The 22,985-nt window shown below is 41.8% G+C and overlaps 2 protein-coding genes across 13 annotated transcripts in view; both read left to right on the top strand.

Moving 5' to 3' along the window:
* Positions 1 to 582: 582 nt before the first annotated feature.
* On the top strand, positions 583 to 14,486 carry METTL22 (methyltransferase 22, Kin17 lysine). 11 transcript variants are annotated; one of them, XM_087733958.1, is made up of 12 exons: positions 583 to 890; positions 1,452 to 1,482; positions 2,048 to 2,398; positions 4,989 to 5,339; positions 5,746 to 5,786; positions 5,872 to 6,016; positions 6,501 to 6,572; positions 7,186 to 7,239; positions 8,471 to 8,551; positions 9,559 to 9,661; positions 10,462 to 10,630; positions 12,195 to 14,486. In XM_087733958.1, exons 3-12 carry the CDS (start codon positions 2,176 to 2,178, stop codon positions 12,228 to 12,230), a joined length of 1,275 nt encoding a protein of 424 aa, XP_087590084.1. In that variant the 5' UTR covers positions 583 to 890; positions 1,452 to 1,482; positions 2,048 to 2,175; the 3' UTR covers positions 12,231 to 14,486. The 11 variants fall into 11 exon arrangements, with proteins under 11 accessions (XP_087590084.1, XP_087590089.1, XP_087590091.1 ...); XM_087733963.1 differs by having other exon boundaries at positions 1,452 to 1,957; XM_087733965.1 differs by having other exon boundaries at positions 1,426 to 1,482.
* Positions 14,487 to 18,991: 4,505 nt separating this feature from the next.
* ABAT (4-aminobutyrate aminotransferase) overlaps positions 18,992 to 22,985 on the top strand; it is a 64,222-nt gene continuing 60,228 nt past the window's right edge. The window contains exon 1 of one of the 2 annotated variants that reach the window (XM_087730678.1): positions 18,992 to 19,014. The gene's annotated coding sequence lies outside the window, so the exon portion shown is untranslated. Of the gene's footprint in view, positions 19,015 to 21,675; positions 21,782 to 22,985 lie in introns of those variants that run through there. The other variant, XM_087730675.1, reaches the window with a different exon arrangement.

Raw genomic sequence — 22,985 nt, 5'->3', positions numbered from 1 at the left:
AGACCTTATTGCGGCCTTTCAGTGCTTAAAGGGGGCTTGTAAGAAAGACGGTGACAGACTTTTTAGCAGGGCCTGTAGCGATAGGACAAGGGGTAATGGTTTGAAACTGAAAGAGGGGAGATTCAGACTGGATATAAGGAAGAAATTTTTCATGCTGAGGGTGGTGAAACTCTGGAAGGGGTTGCCCAGGGAGGTGGTAGCTGCCCCATCCCTGGAAACATTCAAGGCCCGGCTGGACGGGGCTCTGAGCACCCTGATCTGGTTGAAGATGTCCCTGCCCGTGGCAGGGGGATGGACTGGATGGCCTGGAAAGGGCCCTCCCATCCCAAAGCATTCTGTGGTTCTGTGATTCTATGATTAGGAAACGGGGGTTCAAACGCTGGGCAGCTGCTGCGGATGCTTCAGTGCAAGGCTAAACTTGGCTGCCGGTGTTTCTTCCACCGACTCCGCAGACCGGTTCGTGCCCCGGGCCGCTCAGCCCGGGGCGGCTCAGCCCTGAAGGGGTTCAGCCCGGGGCGGCCGCCGGGGCGCAGGGCGGGAGCGCGGCGTCAGCTGCGCGCCGGAAGCAGCCGTCGCCTCGAAATGGCGGCGGGAGGCGGCCTGCGGCGGCGGGTGGGGCCGGGGATGAGGCGGGGTCGCCGCGCCGGGCCCGCCGAGGGGCCGCGCTCGGCTCGGCGCCTGCTCTGCCCCGCTCCCCGCAGCCATCCCCCCGCTGCAGGGCCGCTTCTCTCGCCCGCGGCTCAGCCCTCCCGGCCTTGAGGGGCTGGGGCCCTGCCGGCGGGCTGCGCGGCGCTGCCCGAGCAGGAGGCGGTGGCTCCTCGGGAGCTGCGAGCGCTGCGCCGGGCTTCGGGCTCTGCCCGGACCGGGAAACGGCGCCCAGCGTTTGCCCGGTAGCGCTGCGGCGGCTTGTCTTCTCCGCGGGTGGGGGAGAAACTGCGCTTTGTTGCTCTGCGCCAAGTTGGGAGGTGGCTGGTGCACGGATTTCTGCTGGCAGAGGGCGGGTTTGGAGGCTGGATCAGGCTTTGCAAAAGTTAATAGAAGTTGGTAACTAAAGTGGTGAAGGCTGCTTGTTTAACTTGAAGCATTTTAAGCCTATGTATTCATGATCTCGTTCGAACACAAGCAGATAATAGAAAATCTAGCTTAATCTTCCAAGATGTTAATGGCAACATAGGAAATGGCATCAACAGTTTTTACATAATGGGTATTAGGGGTGCTCGTAGCTGGTGAGACCTGGGTGTCTGTTAACTATAATGCGTGGTGATAGGTATGTGTGTGTGATCAAAGCTTGTCATCTCGGTTTTTAAAGACATAAATTTCGGTTTCAGATCTATGGTTCATCAGTGTTTCACATACTCTTCACAAAATGTCAAGTTTTGTAGAGCATAGGGAAATAATTGTTCTCTTTATTTTTCTGTTCATAAGAGGTAATTTATTTGTTTGTGCCTTAGGACCGAGAAGCAACTCAGCCTTGGACATTAGGTAATGAGGATGATTTCAGGTGTTCATATTTTTTTTCTGGGGAAGCATAAAGAGCACCAAAGACAGGAGACATTAATTGCCCAGTTAGTGGCGGTATATAAAAGGAGCTGAATTTTCTTCAGGAAGGCCAGATACTCCTTTTACAAAGTTTGGGGGACTAACCTATGATAATGCATTCAGTAATTGTGTCCATTTCTGGGAAAATTCAGAGATTCCTATGAAGAACAAGCTCCCTTAAAATGGTGAAGTTGTGTAGACAAGGCCTTATGTTCCTTTGGAGATCTTGACTTCTGTAAGTCTGCATTTATCATAACATCTGGGTTATTTCAGGGAGGCTGTTTTTAACGCAGGCTAATTAGTAGCTCTTCCTAAAATATGCGATGCCTGCCAGTAAGCTACTAGCAATTATGTATTTGATGACTCTTTGGAGCATTGTGAAAGAGAGCATTGGATCACTGCAATTTTATTGGACAGGGTAATCTGATTTTTGTCTTCTAAAATATGGCTGGAGCCATGTTCAAACAGTGTCAGGATGCCACTTAAAGCTGTCTGTGTTTGAGTTTAGGTTGAATATCCTGATGCGCAACTTGCTGTCTTACTGGAGCCTGATGGAGCTTGCATGGTCATATCTTGCCTGAGGTCTTCTCGGAAACTATGTCATGAGGTTATCTTGCTGAGCAAAACTGTTACTTGATGCCTGTTAATAGAAGAGTATCATATCAGTTTGTGACAGCGCTTCATAGGAGACTATTTGGGTACTGTAGATGTTCCTCTCACCAGCACATCATGGTAGATGTAATAGAGGAGGAGATGGATAAGCCCATATTTAAAAGTGACACTGTACTTTCTGATGTTCACTTACACTGTCCAAACAAAAGACGTCTCATGGTACGATTGAATGCAGTTGGACAACCAGGTAATGTATGTTTAGACTGATAGAGCTATATTTTAAGTGTATTCATACCTTTGTAATGTCTGAATCCTCCTTTGAATGGTTGATATTAATAATTACATATTTTATTCCCATTAGAAGCAGAATCACTTCCTACTCTGTCTTTAGGAAGAGAGCTAGCTGGATTCTCCTCGTGAAATTAAATACAGAAATGAAAACTATTAATGTGAAATTTGTAGACAGCCTATCTTAAAAAAGAGATCTTAAATTACTTTCTGAGAAGAAACCAAATTAACTTGCTTGCAGGTTTAATTTTATTTATATATTTGTTCGTTTATCTATAATCTCAATATAGCACTTTGGGAATCATGTTAAAAAGTTGGGATATTTCTTGCATACAAACAAAAATTGAGAAGCCGGGGGGTTTATATAGTTTAACTTAAGTTTAAAATAAAATTTATCTACAATTAATTTATGAATTTTTATAAAATCCTTTTGTGATGATTTACCGTCTATTCCAGAGGAGCCTAACAGCTTTGTTTGGTTTTTTGTTTTAAAAAAAATGGCAACAAGAAAGCTCAGAATAGTAATGGTTTTGATTGGCCTAGATAATTTGAAGAGTCAAGGCTGCAGTGGAAATGAATTGGCAAATGCTTCTGACTGATTACTAGCTTGTAGGTTTCTATAAAGTTGTCAAGGAGACTGACCTTGAAGCTGCTGGTAAAATGTTCTGTAGAAAAGTACTGCTCCTGCTGTGACAGAAGCGTTAATTGTTTTTTCAAACCCAGTTGTGACATAAAAAGAAAAACTTTTGCAGCTGTTCTAGCATGTGACAACGTAAAAAATGATGAAAGTAGGCTTGACAAAGAAGGAGATAACAATGGTGACCCCGATCAAGTCAAAACCAGGTAGTTAATGCTGTGGTGTGTCTTCATGCTGTTCAACATTTGTTTGCTGTGATTTTGCTTGATGGAAAGAAACTTTCAGCAGAATGAAATGACAGCGTGTGCTGCCTACTCTGAATGTACTTGGTCTGGGAAATGCCTTTATTTATTAAGACAAAAACTGGATTGTAGCATGCCAGCTTTTACTCTAACAAATGCAATGACAGTCTACCACTGTCACTTTGCTGGTTTTTAGGGAACCTCCTGGGGATTTAGTCTCTGCTGCTTTGGGGGAGTTTTACCTTACACCTTTTGAAATGCCACAGGACGTGTAGAGGATCAGAATGGACTTGGAGAATGAAAGCGTTTCATTTATTGATGGCATCCTCTAATTTGTTAAATATTCGAATCAGTTTAATCTGATTGTCAGGCAAACAGTAGGTGACTTAAAAAATTTCTCATGCTAGCATAGGTAATGAAGATTTTATTAGATCTAGCTGAAAATGGTCTCTTTAGAGAAGGACTTCTCTCAGGTTACAGTAGACCAACTTTGAATATCTTGCTTTCTAAAGAAACTGGATAGAACTCCATAAATTGTGAAATTGTTGAAAGCAATGGTGGCAAGCACTTTATCTCTTCCCCTTTGGTGTGAATGAACATAATTCCAAGACATTCTTCCTAGAATCTTGCTGGTATTGACCTTTTTCACTAGTTGTATTCTTGGCTATCGTTTTCTCAAGGCTCAACACATTGTGTGTGATTTTGGAATAATAATACCCAGCCTAAAATGTCTACAAACACTGATTTCCTACCAGAGTAGGTGAATCAAATTCCATGATTCTGTATTCCACGACTGGCCTGTTTAGTCAAGCAAAGTGCATGTGAGCACTGCTGTAGGGCTGAGATCGACTGTAGATAGAAGGACAAATGTTTGTTCTTCCTCATGTGTTGTATTCAGACAATACAGATTCCTGTAATTAAAATTGCAAGGTCCGTGTTTGGATAACTTAAATTTTTAATAGATGCTGATGTCACTGGATGATGGTTGCAAAACTTTTTTAATTGATTGGTTTATTGAGAACAATGGCCTTACTCGTTTAACCTCATCAAAGATTTAGTTTGAAGACTTTAAAAAAAAATAAAATGGTGTCAGCATGTCCAGCTTCAGCACGCTGTCTCCTGTGAGCTTATTTCTTCCTTCTCATACTCATATTAAGCCGATTTCAAGGCTTGAAGTTGCTTGAATTCCTAAAGACTTTTAAAACAATAAAAAAAATTCTACTTGCTTTTTACTAGAACATGTTTGTTTCTTACAAGATAGGAATTAAATCTTAACGAAAAGAAACAAATTCTAACTTGTATTAATTCTGCTTTCAACTTGATTTGAGCTTGTCTTAGCAGAAGATCTTTTGGAGGGTGTAAGAAACCATCCCTTCTGCCAATTGTTAAAATCAGTGTTACTGAATCAGATGAAAGTGTGCATTGTGATTGAGTAGATGCTGAGTCAGCCAGTAGACTGTGGAAGTGCTTCATTTATTTCTACTGACAGAATAACAGAAATATTTCTTCGTAGCAAATTGAGCTATATTTCAAGTTATTTGTATGATTTTTTTTGTCCTCTAGATTTTTAATATATGAAATGCATACCAAAATTTCATGCATGTGGAACTTGTGCGTAGATTCTGTTCTTACCTGGTGTTTAACTTTTCCCCCCTGCTATGTTCTTACAGTATTCCTATCATATTTCAAACTCCTTTGGAACACAGAAAATTTAGCATCTGAGAAACATGTGAGAGAAGCTACAACAGAAAGAGAACACCAGTACAGAAGTGGAGATGAACTATGTGAGAAGGACAGGAATAATCTAAAAAAAGAAAGAGAATTAAATAGTGAAGGAGTAGAAGCTCTGCTAGATGATGACGGAGACTTGGAGGTGGTCAGAAGACCTCGAAGTGCCTCTGATTCAGAAGCGGAGGATCTTTTGAGAGATAGAGTGTATCCTGTAATTCTGATGAAAGGGAAAGAAGATGCTTTTGAAGATGAAGAACAAGAATGCACTTGCAGTGATGTTGTTAAAATAGGTAAACGGTAGTCTTACAGTCACGGAGAAATGGAATAAATATGTTTGTGTAAAACAAAAGAAAAATAGGTTTTCTTTAGAAATGGAACAGCAGTTGTTAAGTGAAAGGAGATTATAAAACAAACATAATACTGCGATATTGTAAATACCTTAAAAATTTACCATTTTTCCTCCAGAAGTGATTTGGGCAATAGTATACCATGGGAAACTCAGTGCTCCTTAGTTAGAGTGGGGGTTTTGTCAATATCTAGCATTATTATACAGAACGAAGAGTGTTTAGTTCTATATTTGAAAGGAAAGCATGACTCGATTTTTGAAGTTGCCACTATGGAACTTGATTTAAACAAATAGAGATTTAGGAATAGAAATTTGTGATAATTATTTCTACTCTACTTTCATTTTCACAGAACATACTATGGCAACCCCCTTAGAAGATGTCGGTAAACAAGTATGTATTCTGCCTCGTAGTATCTTGCTGTTCATGGATTGTGCTTCAGAATTCACTCAGTTCTAACTGCTTCTCTTATCCACAGGTCTGGCGTGCAGCCTTCCTTCTTGCTGATTATATTCTGTTTAAACGGGACATGTTCAGGTGTTGCTCGGTGCTAGAGCTTGGAGGTGGCACTGGGATTACAAGCATTATCATGGGAACAGTTGCCAAGAGAGTTTATTGCACAGGTAAGGCAGTTATTTTCGGTTAAATATTTTCACGAAACTTCACGAAGCAGTGCTTTCATCCTGGGATTTTCATCCTCATCGGTTCAGTTTTAGTTAATAATTTTTTATTAATGTGTATAAAGTTGTGTTGTTTATAGAAAAATAACAAGAACTTTCTCAACAGATTGAAAAAGCAGTACTACTTTTAAGCACAAGAGTTAAAAAGCAAAATACATTGCTGTGAACTCAAGATAGTGTGCCTGGTTTAAAATGGGTAGTATAGGGATGTAACTTCTTTCTTCAAGGGTGTCTCAGAGCTTAGTACTGAAAGACAAAAGCAAGAAGGATACTGGGGAAGGCAATCATCAGTGAATAGAGTTGTTCTGAATTTTCCTTAATCTTGTTGTCTTGAGAAAAACTTAAGAGTATAGGTCTGAGAGGTCAGGGGCATGCACAGCCCATGCAGAATACTCTCGTTTTGAATATCGTTGTTGCTTTTTTCCAGATGTTGGTGAAGATCTTCTGGCCATGTGTGAACAAAATGTTGCATTAAACAAACACCTGATGGAGCCAGGAAGTAAGTGCTGTACAGTCAGTGTTTGTGCAATTCCCTATATGTGAACTACTTCAGGATTAAACGGCACAGTCATTGACTACCTAGCATATTCACAAGTAAAATTAAATTTTTGTCTTGGTTAAGAGTGACTCATTTAAAAAGAAAGATGCAAGATATCTCTATGTGGTCCATAATGGGACAGCTTCCTTTTGAGAAGAGCGAAATACTTACTCTTTCTCTGGTCAGCGGTTACGACCAGCTGTAGTCCCTACACAGTCATTGTGTGAGTTTCACTGAGGTACTTGGGAGGATCATAGATATCCAGGTGCCAAGGGTCACATAAAAAGAATGTAAATGACAGAGATAGAACTCTGGAAAGGTGAAGTATTTTGCAGGTGAGACATGTAAAAGAGAACATAGGTTGTCTTTCTGACCCTTAAGTTCATCCTGTTCTCTTGTGAGTGAGTAACTGGTTTTGTACAGGAAATTACTTGATGTTCAACTTTTACTTGTTTCATATGTCCTCATAATATATCATCATTGCTTGTTTCAATACAGATTTTGACTCTGTACTTTTGCTTAGGTACTATCTGAAAGGCTATTTGTGGCTGATGTGATCTTTCTTCACCCACAGGAGGGGAAGTTAAAGTAAAAGAATTGGACTGGCTGAAAGATGAATTCTGCACTGGTAGGTGGTTGTAATGGGTCCTTTCAGATAGTGTTTGGTGTTTTGTTTTGTTTTTTCCCTTCAGAGCCATCAAGAAGTGCTTATTCAATTGTTCATGAGGTCCTCCAGCACACACGCCTCTGGAAAGATAGTTGAAAGTACACGATTGTCTTTGGGTGCATCGTTGCCATGTGAACGAGTAAGGAAGAGTTTACTGACAGGTTGAGAATAGACAAGTGGTGGCTGTCCTTTACTTAGGTCAGAATCCAGAGATGCAAACAAGATGTGTCTGTTATGTGGTAACAATGGAATCCAGGCACAATGATGTGGATTTGAGTTACTGTAACGCAGATTTTGATGTGATGGTATTGTGTGGCTTAGGACTGCATGAATACAAAACTGTAAAACGTGCTGGGGAGGGTAGGTGATGATTTGAAGATTTATAAATACTTGTTCCAAATGTAGTGGCGAATGTGTTATATTTTAAATATTTGCCAAGGGAGCGTGTTCTGCTGCTTTTAGCAAAATAAAGGCAACTAACTTGAGTGAGATTTGAAGTGCAATTAATGATAGTAAAGCAGATAACTACAACTTTCTTTCCAGTGGGTTGCAAGGTCAACACAGAACTGTAGCACTTGGTTATATGAAGCCTGCTTTATAGATTTTTACATCATCCGTTGGATTTGATGTAATGCTTCTAAAAAATAGAACAACTATTTAAGCAAGTGGAAACATCCTTTATGTGTTCAAAAGCCTCTCTTGTACCTCAGAAAATTCTGATTAATGAAAATATTTGATAGGCAGTTGAAAAGGCTTTATATTTTTTTAGACTTTTCAGAGAAAGTGTCTATATTGCAACAAAGTCTAAATTTTAAAAAGCATGATGAAGTAGGAAGCTTAATCAAAACTTACAGGAAGATGCCTTTGGTTTTTTTTTATTTAAAACAGTATTTATTTTAATCCAGTTAAATCTGTGATTTTGCTGCAGGGTAGTAATTGGTTGTAAATTCTAAAGTCAAAGAAAACTTACTCTTGCCAGTCAGCTTTGGGAGGCTTGGACATAATGCAGAGAAAGCAAAGGACTGCAGGGAACTTCAGAGAATGACTAGAGGGAGGTTTTGATTTACCTTCAGTGGGGTGCTCCCTTTAGGGAGTAGCAGATGACCACGGGAGTTAAGAAGTTTCTTTTTTCCAGCTACCAATCATTTGAGACGTTTAATCATGTACACCAAAGCCATGTTCTTTGTTACAGATCCTGAAGCTCCTTATAGCTGGTCTGAAGAAGAGATTGCTGATTTGCATGACCACTGTACCGTGATAATGGCAGCTGATGGTAGGAAAATAAAAACAGTAAGCTTTTAAATCAAACACTTGATCGTTATAAGTAATAATTTAAACATACCTAGTTTGCTTTTAAAATCTAATCAGGCCCTTACTTAATTTGTCAAAGCTCCGCCTTAAGTGTTCTTGCCTGTATTTTTTTTTTAAATAATTGTATTTACATTCTGAGTTGGCAATAGGAGAACAGATGTTGAAAACTACTAGCTTTTTCTTTCATTTGGCATGGTAATTATTTGTGACTAAATAAATTACTCAAAGAACATAATCACAAGTAAGTGATGAATTTGACTTTGAGAAGAGTTTTCTTGTCCTGCCTTCGTCTTGCATCAGATAACCTCTGTGCAAATAATGATAAATTGGTGGCTAGACTAATATATTCTATAATGTGAAAAACAGTTTCAGATGCTGCACTTGCCCATAGAGGCTGTGCCTTTGGATATCTCTTTTTTTTTTTTCCTGCTCTTTTTCTTGCTGAATTGAAAGACTGAAAAATGACAGGCTAGCTTATCTGTATAGGAAAACCATTGTTGTTTTGATATATAAATACAGGAGAATTGGTTTTAGTTACGATATTGAAAGGTGTTGCAAGACTGCTTTCCAAGGAAATATGGCTATAATGGTATATTAGTTATTGCCTTTTTTGTGTTTTTATAAGAAATGAGGCCCTATACATTGTGACATCCTGACTTTTTTAGTTTTGCAGTCAGATATTTCCAGGCTGAGAGAAATCTTGTTAAAGTTTTGTAAGTTGTCTGACAGAAGTGATTCCCATTGATATGAGCGAAATCTTAAAGAAAGCCTGACATAGATAGTAGCAGTGGATATTACTATAGGGTCAGTTGTTGCCATTAAAAATATACTTTGGGATTTAGTTAAAATAGTGACTTGTTTGATTAGAATAATCAAACTAAGGCCTGTTGTTGTTTCATACCTGAGACTTCAGTAGGTAATACACTTAAACATACATATTTTATGCTCTTAATCTTTTTTTTTTCGTAGTGTTCTATGATGATGACCTGACAGATGCCTTGTTCAGAACGCTGTATAGAATCACATGCAACTTGAGAAGTTCTTGCACAGTTTACCTGGCATTAGAAAAGAGGTAAGTATTACCAAGAACTTAAAATAAGAAGCACTAAAAACTTTACATGCTTTCTTTATTTGGAAGAAACATCTGATTTGATTGAAGGTCAGCTTCTGATTTTCATTGTATTAGTTGATCACAGGCTGCAGTATATGCTCCAGACAAGCATTTGTTTTTATATGTGCTTAATTTTTATCGGTTCAGAATTTGACTTCCACAAGAGGTCGGCTTTTGTTGTCCTACCTTTGTCTTGCAGCAGATTAACCTCTATAAATAAGTGGCTAAACTGATGTATTCTATAATGCGTGACAACATTTGCTATATATTTTTAGGTCGTAGAGTGGAATGAAGGGGCATAGAATTAGGGTGTATATTTCCCAGCTTGAGTACCTCTATGAAAATTTCTCTTGTGTTTTCCTTCAAGGAATCTTTGAATGTTTTTAAGTAGTCATGTGTTGCAGTCCATTCATAAACTAATATATACATAGGCGTTGCTTAAATCTCTGGAGATGTGTAAGCAATAGCTGTTCATATGATTTGTTGCCAAGTGTTTGTCCAGGAAGCCAAGCCAATGATTCTGTTGCGGCAAAGTGCCTTAAAATCAATGGCAAGATTCATCCAAGAGTTACTGGTGTATTGATGCTAACAGAAGTCTTGTCCACTTTTCAGGAATAGTTGGGGGGTTACTTTTTTTTGGCTGTCAAAATGAGTTAATTACACTGAGAAGACCCATGTTTTCCATTAGCTGAGGACAGTTACATAGCTATTTAAGAGGCCAGTATAGGAGAGACATTTTAAATTAAATATTCTCTTGCCAGGCTGAACTTCACTTTAAGACATATGGATGTTACATGTGAAGCCTACAGTCATTTTAGAAATACTCTAAATGATTTGGAGAGCCTCCAAGATAGAAAAATGAAATATACTGTGGAGCCCATTAAGCTTGATTTCTGCCAGTTTCTCGTTTATGAACGAATTGAGCAGTTGGTAAGTGGCATTCATTAAAATAAATGTAATGTGTTGGGCTAATCATCTCAAATTACTTTTCAGCTGTTTACTTAACATGAAGTAAGAACAGGAGAATAAACATTACCTTTTCATTTATCTCCCTTTAGCTTTGTGTTGTTTTAAAATGATTCTTGTTTGTGCTTACATATTCTGTACTAGACTGAGATAAGGTACCCTTTTCTGTCACCAGCAGTACAGTGCTTGGATTGCACTCATTTCCTCAAAGGTGAAGAAACAATCTCCATTACTTTGTAAGATACGATTTTTGCTGTTGACTAGAAAATGGGACCAATACCTCTTCTCATTTATTTGCTTGTAAAAGAGCTTTCATTTCATAGTTTTAGTAATTCCTTTCCCTGTTCAGGGTTCAGGAAATAATGTTCTAATATCTATGAAGAAGTCGATTAGCTGTAAACTTCTATTATTCAGAAACATGTCAGATATAATTTTTGTATTTATCTAATTACCTCCCAAGCACTTATGGTTCTCTTTCTCTATTATTTTTTTTTCCAATTGTCTGCTCTTACTAATATTATGCAGGGTAGCTAATAGCTTGCTAGCTTCTAGAACAATACAATCTAACACATCTTTTTAGAGAACTTGCAAATCTTGTACTGGATTGCAAATCTGTTACCAAGAAATGATGTTCCTGTAGTCAACGTACTATTGCTGTGCCTTCTGCAGTGTGTATGTGTAGTAAGATTACGGGGGCCACAGTTACTTCATGAGATTGATTGATTGATTTTACTTAATGCTGATACCTTCAGGCATAAAACATGCATGCAAAACTTTAAAACAAGTTCTACAAGTATATAAATGTAACCTGGATTATACCTGAATGTGTAAACTCATTCCCTAGCCTTTTTGCAGAAGGCTACTGGTCTTTGAAATATATGCATTTTTAGAACGCCTAAGTTCTTTAGTTATCATGAGTTATATTGCAACAATTCAAGATGTCATGGTGAAGAGTATGTGATAGTCTGCTTACTAATCTTTTGTATAGCAGACAAAGCATATACTAATTTATTCTACAGAAATATAGTGGTCTGGTTTTTATCTTCATTGTCTAATAGATAGAGAAGTGTGTGTGTGTTTGTATAAGACATGCATTTGTGAGACCTTGATTCCTCAGTAAATTGAGTATTTTTTCAGTTGTATTTTTACTAGCATTATTGAAAGCATTTGTCAACACAGGCTAAGAAAAAGAGCAAAATTATTAGTCGAAATGCTGCAGAAGGTCATGCAGACCAGTGAAATTATTTTAAAACAAATTATTTGAATGATACTAATTTTTTATTTTAAAAAAATCCTGCTACAAGAATGAAGAAATCAATTCTATTGCTCTGTCTCAAAGATAATTTGGTGGTTGTTCTAGAAGATTACATAGATGGATTTAGTATCCATCCACAGGTGGATACTATCTGTAGATGGAGGTATAGGGTGTGTCTTAAAACTTGTCTTCAAGTGGGCGTGTTGAACTTTTTCGTAATTGCAACCTACTGATCTGAGAAAATACCTCTATGTATTTTTTCCACTCCTACAGGAATTGTGGAAGATCATTGCTGAGCAGCTAACATGACAGGGACATGAGAAAATAGAAGATCTTTATCTAAGGATAAAGACTTTTTTGATGTTTTATTAAAAATGGATTTTCATCCCAAGAAAAGCATTTTCCTGGTGGAATTGTGTTCTCGGAAAGTATTGCTATGCAGATTTGCTTTACTTCAGTAAGTTTTGGTTTTGGCACTTAGGACATGGTTTCTTTGATGTTTCTTTTACAAAACTGTTGAACGTTGATCTTCAGAATGCGTGCTGGATGCCAAACAGTGGCAGTGACACAGTGGCTCCCTCTTCGGGATTGATGACTTAGGTTGTAGAGTGTGACAAAGAGGTATTTTAACCTTTTCCACGTGGCTGATTTGCAGATGTCGTGCATTTTCCTTTTTAGTTTTCTGAACATGGACACTGTTCTTGGTCTCATCCTAGCTCCACATTATTTATATTTGTGGACATTTGTGAAACAGTGTTCTGGGCAACACCTGTTTGTCTTTCATGGACTTCTCTTTAAACAATCTGTTTATGAAACTTAGTCCTTAATTTTCAGTTTGTCCTATCTAAATCATTCTAGTTTAGGGCTACTGTCTGAACTGAAAGGAAACAAGATTCGTTTTGTTTGAGCCTCTAAAAACACTCCGCAGAGGTCTTGGAGCTGTATTGTCCTGCTGGAATTTTAAGCTATTCTGTCCTTGCCAGCTTGAGGGTGGAAAGGTACCACGTGAAGTGACAGGCTGCCGCTCCTTAAATGTTTGGAATTCTACCCTCAATGTATATGTGTGAGGTTGGGGAGAAGGAGGTGACCAAGAACGTCTTGCCCATACAAATGGGGCCTTTCTGTATCTTAGTTTTTGGATTAAAATACAACATATTGATCAAATCGCTCGTGTTATCAGTGAAACCAAAAACCTGTCTGTACTTTTTATAAATTTTATGTGTACTATTATGTTTATATCACTTGCCATATGTACGCTGCCACGGAAGTTCTTGTGCCTGCTGGATTCTTTAGCATTATGAGAGCATCGGTGATGAAGCTGTTCCGGCCTGTGACTCGTGGGAGTGTGCGTACGTAACATTAGAAGCATCTGGCTGTCTTCTTGAAAGTCTGTTCTATGTTTGGTTTAGTTCAGTTGGTTTAGGTCAGTTACTTCATAACCTGTGTGTGTGTGTATGAAGACAGGGTTTTTTTGTGTTCTTTAATGAGATGAAGGGTTATTAGATGACGATGGCCTTTTCCTGTGAGTATAGTCAAAGTAAAAATTACACTATGTTAGCATATAGCTGCCTAGATTAATATAGAACTTCTCTCTCAGAACCCTCATTTGAACTTCAAAGATAAAAAACTGTATTTTGATCCAAAAATTTCCGGACTAGTGTTCTGTTTGTTTGTTTGTTTGTTTTGTAATGTTAGTAACTTCCGTAGATTAACTGAAAACAACTGGTTTTGAATGTAGCTGCCTATTTAAGTAGTAATTTTTTGAAGGCTGTAGCAAGAAATCGGTTTGAACTGATGTGAAATAGCGTGTGCAGTTAGAGAAGATTTTTACTTGCGCAGGACTTCTGAGAATCTTTGGAATTATCAACAGAAAGTCATTTGGGTAGAGAGATACTGTAGATCTTTTAAATGTAGAATTGAGCCATTTTACCGCAGCTGGCTTAAGTTAACATCTGAAAAAGATTTTTATACTTGTATTATTGGCTGAGTAAATACAAACATCATGGCTGCTTGGGAAGCAAGCTGAAGTAGAATTTCCTCCTAAAGAAATAAAGTTAATCTTTCTGTTGAAGTGAAACAACAGCTTTGGGGGTTCAGTGTCTGAGATCTAAAGGCCAAATTGCAAATTTGGATAGGACCCTTACCACTGACGATAAGCAGTAGTCAAAAATAGGCAACAATACTAGGAACACAAGAATCACAAGAGTCTTACAATGCCTTAGCTTTGCAGTGTTAATGAGAGATAATATAGCTTGCATTGCCAAAGAATTGCCCGCTGCTACTTAAGGATATGAAGTATGGATGCCATCTTCTCAATTATGACTTTAATCCTACTTGAAGTATGTCATACATGGTAGCTGTTTTCAGAACTCATCATGCAAATTCACACCTTTAGCAGTTCATTGTTTATTAAGATGATTAAAAGTGGGGGATTGTTTAGTCTTGAGCATACAGATTATGATTGGAAATCAAGTTAGTGCCTAAAGTGATAATGCCTTGAGCACGTTATCTGTATTTATGTAATCAAGAGGGATTTTTTCCTAATAAAGCATGATTTAAAAAATAGTATGCTCCTGTGGTGTTGTATCTAGATTTTGAAAAATTGTAACAGGTAATGTTCATAGATTTTTATTTTTTTTTTTTTTTTTTGGCAGTCCTGTCTTATACCGGGTTTTTTGCTGTATGTTAGACACAATTTGTCATGATTTTTAGCCAGAGGGAAAGGAGAGAAAATATGATTGCTAGGGGGAGAAGATGTTAGTAAGTATACAACAGTCCAGTGTAAATTCCCTGAGGCTTTCAATTCATACAAGGTACGGAAAAGTCAAGTGATTCAGCATCAGGTTGGATGGTCTTGGACTTGTGAGCTACTGGGAAAGAGTTTGTGTATTTTATTGTAAAACCCTTAAGAACTCTGCTGGCCTGTTCATATACTTCTTCCAGATCACCTCATAGCTAGTAGGGAAAAAAGGGGAATTAGTACATGTTTCTAGTCAGTGTCATCCATTCCTGCAAGTCCTTGGGAAGGGGAAGGAAAAGAAGGTAGGTGCTTAATCTAAAATTTATTAATGTTTCTGTTTTGCTGTGGAGCTGAGGTTGGAAAGATTTCATTTGGAAAACTGACTTTCTCCTCTGCTAAATAAAACCATTCTGCACTTGGGAACACTTCTGAATGTGGTTGGCATAGTCTGGTCAGCCAGATGGATCGTTTTGAGGAGAGAGGAACGCAGAGGAGGTGGAGGGGAACCTGTGGAACTCTTGCAGTGCGCTTATTTCTGACAAAGGAGAGGAGCGTCACAGTTTTGTTGGGAAGTGTGGTGATGGATGGACGTGTGATCTTCCAGGAGGAATCTTGTTTGAAACAAACTGATTTTTACTTTTGTCACTGGTATATGGTGAAATAACACGTCCTTTCTCAGTCCCCACACTTCAGATGAAGATGGCAGGCATCCCTGTCCTGCTTTTACCCTCTCTTAAGAGGAACATGGATGACGTAATTGTAGATACTGGTCAAAAGAAGAACTTGAACTTCCACGTGACATTTGAATGAGCACTGCAAGCTGATTACATTATTTCTTTTCAGTCTTTGTTGATGTGAAACTTGGAGAGCTGCTTTGTTGTGAACTTCTGTTCGCAAAAGTGAACTTGTGTGTCACCCTTTGCAGTAGAAAGAAGTTGTTTAAGATAATCACTTGATGGGATGCATTATGTATATTCATTATCTCTGTGTGTTCTCATGTGTAGGTGGCTATTCATAGACCATACTTGTAGCTCCATCTGCTGTACAACACTTTGAGTCAAAACATTTTACAGTTTGTTAAACACCCTGTTCCTTTCTGGTTTGACAATATTGTATTTTGGAGTAACAGTTTAGGTTGAATACGTAGTTCTGCCTTTCTCACCTAGACTTGCAGATGTGTGTATTGGAGATGAAATTACTGTGGAAATAATCTTGAAAAAAAGTGCTGTTTAATTACCTACTTTTTAACAGTAGCTTTAGGAGGCTGCCTTCAGCAGCTCTGGATTTTCAGGAGATATTCTAGGAAGAAGCAGATGTAACTTTGTGTGTGTGGTAGGGACTTCTCATTCATTAGAAGATCAGGACTTAAATTGGATCTCAGAGTTTTATAGCAGGTAAATCTCATAAGATTGCCTATTCATTGGCTCAACTGTTCTTGAGAACTTCTACATGCGCCACTAGCTCCAGTCCTCTTTAGTTTTCACCAGAGAATCAAGGGCTTTGTCCCTGGCGGTTGCATTTCTGGGTTTTTTGATCGTTTGTTTTGTTTCTTCATTCTGGTTGGCATCTTCATGAAACTTGCTTTTGTGCGTTTGAGATTTCTGCTGTCTTTCACGTCAAGATCAATAAGCCAACGGACTCCAGCATCTTTCCTTAAAGAACCGATATAATACTTGACTATCTCTAGGGGGGCAGCACAATGTGTTTAAAGTAAATTATAAAATTGATTATTTCACAACAATAAAAGTTACTAGAGTCAAATTTGGAAAGATTTAAATGCACATTAACAATGACCTCGCAGTATTAATGATTTTATGAACGTGCGTTACACTGTTTCTGAAGCGCAGACCCACGTCTTGCTAGAGGTCTTAAATAGCATAAGGGGAAAAAATAGCAAAAAGGATTATTGTACTTTTCCTGATGCTGTACAAGCAAATCATATTAATTACAAAATAGAAAAGGGAGAAATCCTGGAGAGAAAAATGAGATTCCCTGAACCTGGCGGGGAGCAATCCATAGTGGTCCTAGAAAGCAGCACAAGGAATTCCTGGCAACTCCGAGGGATTTGGAGGGGCACGGGGATTCCTACAAAGCTGAGGGAAATCCTAGCCAGTAGTGTTGGGGGTTTCCTGGAAAGGCAGGAATTGTGGGGAGGTGCAGTCCTACGCCGCAGTGTGGGGACTGCCAGGAAGCAGCAGAGGAAACTCTTAGAAAGCAATGGGGGTGGGGGTTAAGTCTTGGGAAGTAGCTGGGGGACTCCTGGGAAGCAATAGGGGAAATTCAGGAGCCCAAATGTCTAGCTGATCCATACAAGCTTGATCATGAAGTATTTATAATTTTTTTTCTTTAATGTCCTTTTATGTAGAGGTACTGGCCTGTCAAAAGATGAAGATGCAAGTTATAATGCTCATGGAGAAATAAAATGATAGATTCTTGGAGACAGAACAAGGAAGTCCCCAGCTTTATTCCATCTGTGCAGATGCCCTATTTCTTGCATTGAGCAAAGTGTTTTCAGAAGCAACCTTTTATGTGGGCTGAGTTTTGGCTGCCTGTTTTTGAAGAGCCCTAAGAGTCTGAGTCCAGTTCATGGGTTACTGTGCTGTAGCTGAATCACAGTCTGTCCATCTGAACCATGATCGCTGAAGCATATGTATGGTTTCTCTATGTGGGCTACGGGTGAATGGTATCATTTTGTATTATGCTTTATTTTGATATAAGAATAGGCAGCCGCTGTAGAAGCAGTCCTGCTTTCAACCCCCTGTGCTTATTTAATTCTAGTTATATATTTTGTCTGTTTCCCCCTTCCATGGTGTTGATTATAGCAATTTTGCAATCTGAGTGAGATTTTTTGATTCCAAGAAAATCTAATTGCAAGTGTATTTCTCCGTTGGATCAATGCGATCTAATCCAGCTGACTCCCGTGATCCAATACAAGGCCATCAGCAGAGCGTTGTTGCTGGAGGTATCGAGAGCAGACCAACTGCTTTGATGGCCGTGGGTAGGTGGTTCCACTTTGGAGTTACGTGAAACTGTACTCATAACGCGTGGCAGTGCATGGCATTTTAGCAAGCTGATGTATCTCAGCCATGTGCCTGAGACCACGATTACCTGTAGTCAGACTGCCAGAAGTGTTACGGCCAAATGCTGCTGTTGATTTTAAAGGAGTTGTTGGTGCTGAGTGTTGGGTACAGAAAGCTAAAGACTGTTTCTAAAAAGTGGATGATAATTCCCGTATATTCCCTGCTTGTTGTGAAATGTCAAGAATAGCTGCCTGCCTTGTAAACTTGTAGCGATTCTTTTAATCTGAAAGTAAATTGAGAATTATTCACTTAATGCTTAGCAATATGTCTTTAAAATGCAGTTCACCTCCTAAGTGTGATTATGGTATTTGTAACCTGAAAAAAATACAGTCGACAAAAAAGAACTTCCCTGTAGATTAATCCCAAAGGTTAGGGACTGAAAAATTTGTTAAGATCCCTGTGACAAGAAATAGAAAATGGGGAAGGAGCAGAGTTAGGGAGTAAGTAATAATTCTCCATTTCTTCCTTCATTCTGAAACTTGTTTTCATTTACTTGAAGACATTGTCAAGAGAGAAACTAATGATCGTTAACCAAAAATAATCAGGCTCTGGTCCTGAATGGGATCTGCCACAGCTGCTGGAAAGAAGCTGTTTCTTTTTGGATTCTTCTGTGTCTAGTTACAAACCCTGCCCCTTCTTCACTTTCCCCTACCCTCCAAAGAAAAGATTATGCAGTGGTTTTCATAGGACAGAGTATAAATTACTGACAAATGTGCTGACGGTGACCTGGAGAGTTACACCAGACTGACCCGGTAAGCACGGCGTGATGTGCGTGGCTAAAACACAACAATGGAAGGAGACAAAAGAAGTCTTTGGAGGTTCAAGTCCAGTAGCAGGATTTGAAAATGAATACTCCTTCCTGCTAGGCAGTCATATGCTTTGGCACGTGACATAAGTCCAAAGGCTTGTATTTTCTTACAGGCTTCATCCTGCTCGTTTCACTCATCCTGACCCTGACTTTCTTTGTGTCCCGTGGGTCTGTGCTGAAAGTGGGTGCATTAACAGGGTAAAGGTTCATCTTGAAAAATACCGCCTCTTTAGGCTGCCCGCAGAGTGCAGCCAGATGCGTGGGTACGGCATGTTGCTTCAGAGTAAGATTTCTTCCAGCAGATGGCATCCGGAGTTTCTTTTCACAATACCAGCACCCCAGTGAAGTAACATACTATCTGCATACATGTGTTTGCGTGTGTGTTTACAGATTGCTTGCCTAAGCCAGTCCCGGTGGTGTCGGGAAGAGGAGATGGGAAGGAACGGCCCTGGCTTCTTCAGCAAGGTGAGTGTATTCTCTAGGCTCCTGCTTCCTTTGTAAGAGGGGTTTTCTTTTGTAATAGGGATAGTGACAGCAAATTGTGCTCTATAAAAATTCTCTTTATTCGATGGATTTTGTTCTCTCCAGTTTCTTATAACTAATAATGATTCTGAAAGAACAAGAGTCTTGTTTTATGTTTATACTCCTAGGACTTGAGCTGATCAGGCAATGAAAATAATACACTAGCACCAACTATAAAGAAAGTTCTTTGGAAAAGGAAGGAGAAGACAGAGTTTATCATGGGAATATACGATCCAAAAATGTCTTTCCAGTCTTTGAGTGCAGTTTGGTGCTAGCACAAGTGACGGTACCATGTAATCCCTTGGGAACTTGTCAAGTGGACCATCTCTCCATTCCTCAGGAAATGCTGTTTTTCCCTTTGAATGCTGGGTATATTTGATAGTGATTCAGATAGTGACAAGTCAGATGTTAATAATAATTAAAACGTAACATTAACTCCTGCTTCAAAGATGAGCAAAAATATATATAATGAGTTAGGCAAGAAAGTTAACAGTGAGTTGGACAGAAGATACCATGAGAAAAGTAGAGTTTAATGCTCTGTAATGACCCAACTCGATTCCTACTGTGGGATATCAGTCATAGGTTTACATTGCAGGCTGATCAGAAGGGACACCAAGAATTATCTGCTCTGTTTTCCTCTCAGAGCAGAATCATACTCGTCTGAGAATCTTGATGAGTGTTTGTCTTGCTTCTTAGTAGAGCCTCTCATGATAGAGGTCTTGTGTTTCTCCCAGTAATCTGTGCTAGTGCTTCATTATCCTTTCTGCTACAAAGGTTTTCTTAATTGCTAAACTGCTGCCTTTCTTGCAATTTTGGGCCATTAAATCTTTTTTATTCTAATAAACTGTGACAGATACAAGAGCGTAAGTGGAAATGAGGAGGCGTAGATGGCCCAGCGTCAAGCAATGCGTGCAGGGGCGGAAGGATCCCGTGACACCATCTGCAAATCCGTGGTGTTTGCAGCAAAAAAGAACCACTTTGGCAGCTCAGAGCCTGCAGGGCTCCTGCCTTGCTTGTGTCCTGTTCAGCTCTCCTCTCTAGCGGCCTCCAGCTGCTTTGCCAGGATATCTGCTCCAGGATACATACTCCTTGGAGCCTTCAGTGGAGGTACTTGAGGGCCGAGCAGGGTCTGACAGCTCCTCTCTCGTGACTGAGTGTGCATCTGTTACGAATCCCAATGCAGGAGTTCTCCTGTGAAGTCATCTGAGAGGGGAGAGGATGCCTGCGTGTTGGTCGCAGGAGAGGGGAGGGAGATGTACATTTCCGAAGCTTCTGCTGGCCACCTGCTAGCCAGGTCTTGGGTTTTGAAGAAAACCGAGACCTTGAATGAGACCTAGAATTCCGTGAGATGAGAGTCAAGGCAGGATTCAATATGCTTGCAATAGCTTCTGTTGCGGAGGAGGTACATAATAATATTTATTATTGGGTGGGAAGTTTCAAAGGTAGTTTTGTGTCTGCAAATACCACATTGCTGTAGATGAACTAAGTGGTGACAGAAGAAAGGGTCGTTATTGCTTATAGAGAAACTATTGTGAAAGCTCAGTATTGCTGAGCAGTCCCCCTCCCTCATGACAGAGTTGATTGATGGCTGATGTCTTCAGAGAGGATTGAATCCTGGCTATAAACTTATTGATGCTCTGCTACCGACTTCATCTCATCTGAATCCCAGACTGTTCCAGTGGTGGGGACATGCGTGGTGTTGGGTAGGACGATTCACGTGCCGTCTGCGTGTCACTGCCACGCGCGTCGCATCTAGCCGCTTCGATCCACTAGTGTCTACAAGAAGAAGGTGTTTGTTCTAGGCCAGGCTTAAATATTCCCGAAGACCTGGATTTTAAATTTGGAGTTTGACATCAATACTCGGTTTAATTTGAGTTTCTAATCTGAGTTAGAAGCCCAAATGGCTTACCCTGTTGCTGTGTTTGCTAAATGAAGCATGTCCCAAGTGACTGCAGGTGAATATTAGGAATGAAGGAAAGGGCAGTGGGTCTTTGTGACGCTGTGGTAGTGCAGACCCAGATTCCCGTCACGATTAGCGAATAGGCTCGGCCCTTCTGTCGGACGCATCGTGGCCTGCAGAGCTGAGCAAGGCTGAGCAGTCCAAGGGAAGGGCTGGCAGCTCCTTTTTCAAGAGCAAACTGGCTGCCGGTGCCAGCAATGGGATTTTGGTTTCTCTTCCTCGTTTTCCCTGCCAGAGGTGACAGGGAGCCAGTGCGGGCGAGCTCTGCCCGAAGGCAGAGCGCCCTGGCAGCGGTGCCGGCTCGGGTCCTTCTGCAGCGGTGTGTTTTGGAAGGGTCTGTCCTTAACAAACCACCCTCGGGAGAAGACGGTCTCCCCCGTGCCTCCGGACAGCGAGGCCAGCCCTGGTCCCTGCAGACACCCTGTTCCTCGTCCCGTGGGGATGGGGATTTAGGATTGGGGTTGATGGGGTTGATGGGGTTGATGGGGATGGGGCGGGGCCGGGCCCTCCCCAGCGCAGCCCCGCCCCGTCCAGCACCTCCCCGCGCCGCTGGGGGCGAGCCCGAGGCGCGCGTCCCCATTGGCCGCGCGGGGCGCGGGGCTGCGGGCGGCGGCGCCGATTGGCTGCGCCGCGCGGAGCCGGGCGGAGGGCGGGGAGCGGCGGCGGGGCCGCGGGGGCCTGAGGCGGCCCGGCCCAGCCCAGCCCAGCCCAGCCCGGCGCCAGGGAGGAGACGCAGCCCCGCACCTCCGGGTGAGCGGCCGAACCGCGCGGGGTGGGGGGCTGGCGGGGGCCCCCTCCTGCCCGGCGAGCGGGACTCCCCGTGGGCCCCGCTGGGATCGGAGCCCGCCGGCTGCCGGGCCGCCCCAGCCCGGCGGCGCCCCTCTCTCACCGCCTCCGTCCCCGCGGGGGTGCGGGGCAGCCGCAGGTCGCCCCGCCGCTCAGGCTGCCCTCGCCTCTCGGACGCCCTTCCCGCGGCGAGCAGCTGCCGGCCGCCCCCCCCCCCCCCCCCCCCCCCATCGCTGTCCCCGGCCCCGCGGGCACCCCTGCAGCGAGCGGGGTGGCGCTGGGCCCTCCTGGGGGGTCCGGCCGTGGCCCCCCGCCGGGCTAGCGCGGGCGTGTGGGCCGAGCGGCGGCCGTGCCGTGTGCCGCGGGGGGGTGCCGCGTCCCCGGGGAGCCCTTTTTATTCTTGTCAGAGCTGAGCGCGAGCCTGGACCCCGCCAGCGCCGGGCAGGGCGCAGCCGTTCCCGGTGGATTCGGGGTCCCTCCTGAGCAGCAGGACGCCTTGTCCCCCGCGAGTTTCGCTGCGCAGGGCGGTGTAAGGCTCTGCGCCGTCTCGGTAGGGCTCCGGTCCGAGGAGCAGGTGGACCCCGGCACAGGCCTGGGGGAAGGAAGGGAATGCGAGGGCACAAAACCCGTGAGAAGATATACTCGTACCGTGGGGAAAACACGGTTGGTTTGGCCTATAGCTCTCCCCTTCTTAATATGTTGCAGCCAGTTGAGCGGAAATCTTCAGTAATGGTGTTTACGGAGGCCTACTGCTGCACTTCCAGCTGGGCTTCACCAGTTCCTTTCAGTTTCTTGTTCTCCAGCTAATGCTTGTGATGCAAAACCCAAGCCACTACCAAAGGCTTTGCCTTGAGACCTCCCTGGCTTCACTTCCATTTTCCTTCATTCGCGCCTTAAAGCCTCGTGTGGCTGTTTAGCCAGACCTTTGCCTTTGCCTAGCTTGGCTTTTGCTTCTGTGATTCTCCCCTGTTTATAAAATGTAGTGAAGGGAATGGTATGCAAAGAAACTGAACTATTGTGGGAGATTTCAAAGTAGTTTTGTAATCTGTAGTGAATGTTCAGGCTTATAAAAATTGGATTTTGCCCTGCAGTTCAAAGGCATGGCTTGTGGGTGCAGGCTCTTAAAAGAGTCTTTGCTCCTATGATTTGAGGCAAGGAATTCAGCAAA

Source organism: Nipponia nippon, unplaced genomic scaffold (assembly GCF_047370975.1).
Source record: "Nipponia nippon isolate SJK-2023a ecotype South Korea unplaced genomic scaffold, ASM4737097v1 scaffold_5, whole genome shotgun sequence".
Taxonomy (NCBI): domain Eukaryota; kingdom Metazoa; phylum Chordata; class Aves; order Pelecaniformes; family Threskiornithidae; genus Nipponia; species Nipponia nippon.
This window is presented reverse-complemented; position numbering and strand designations above follow the sequence as displayed.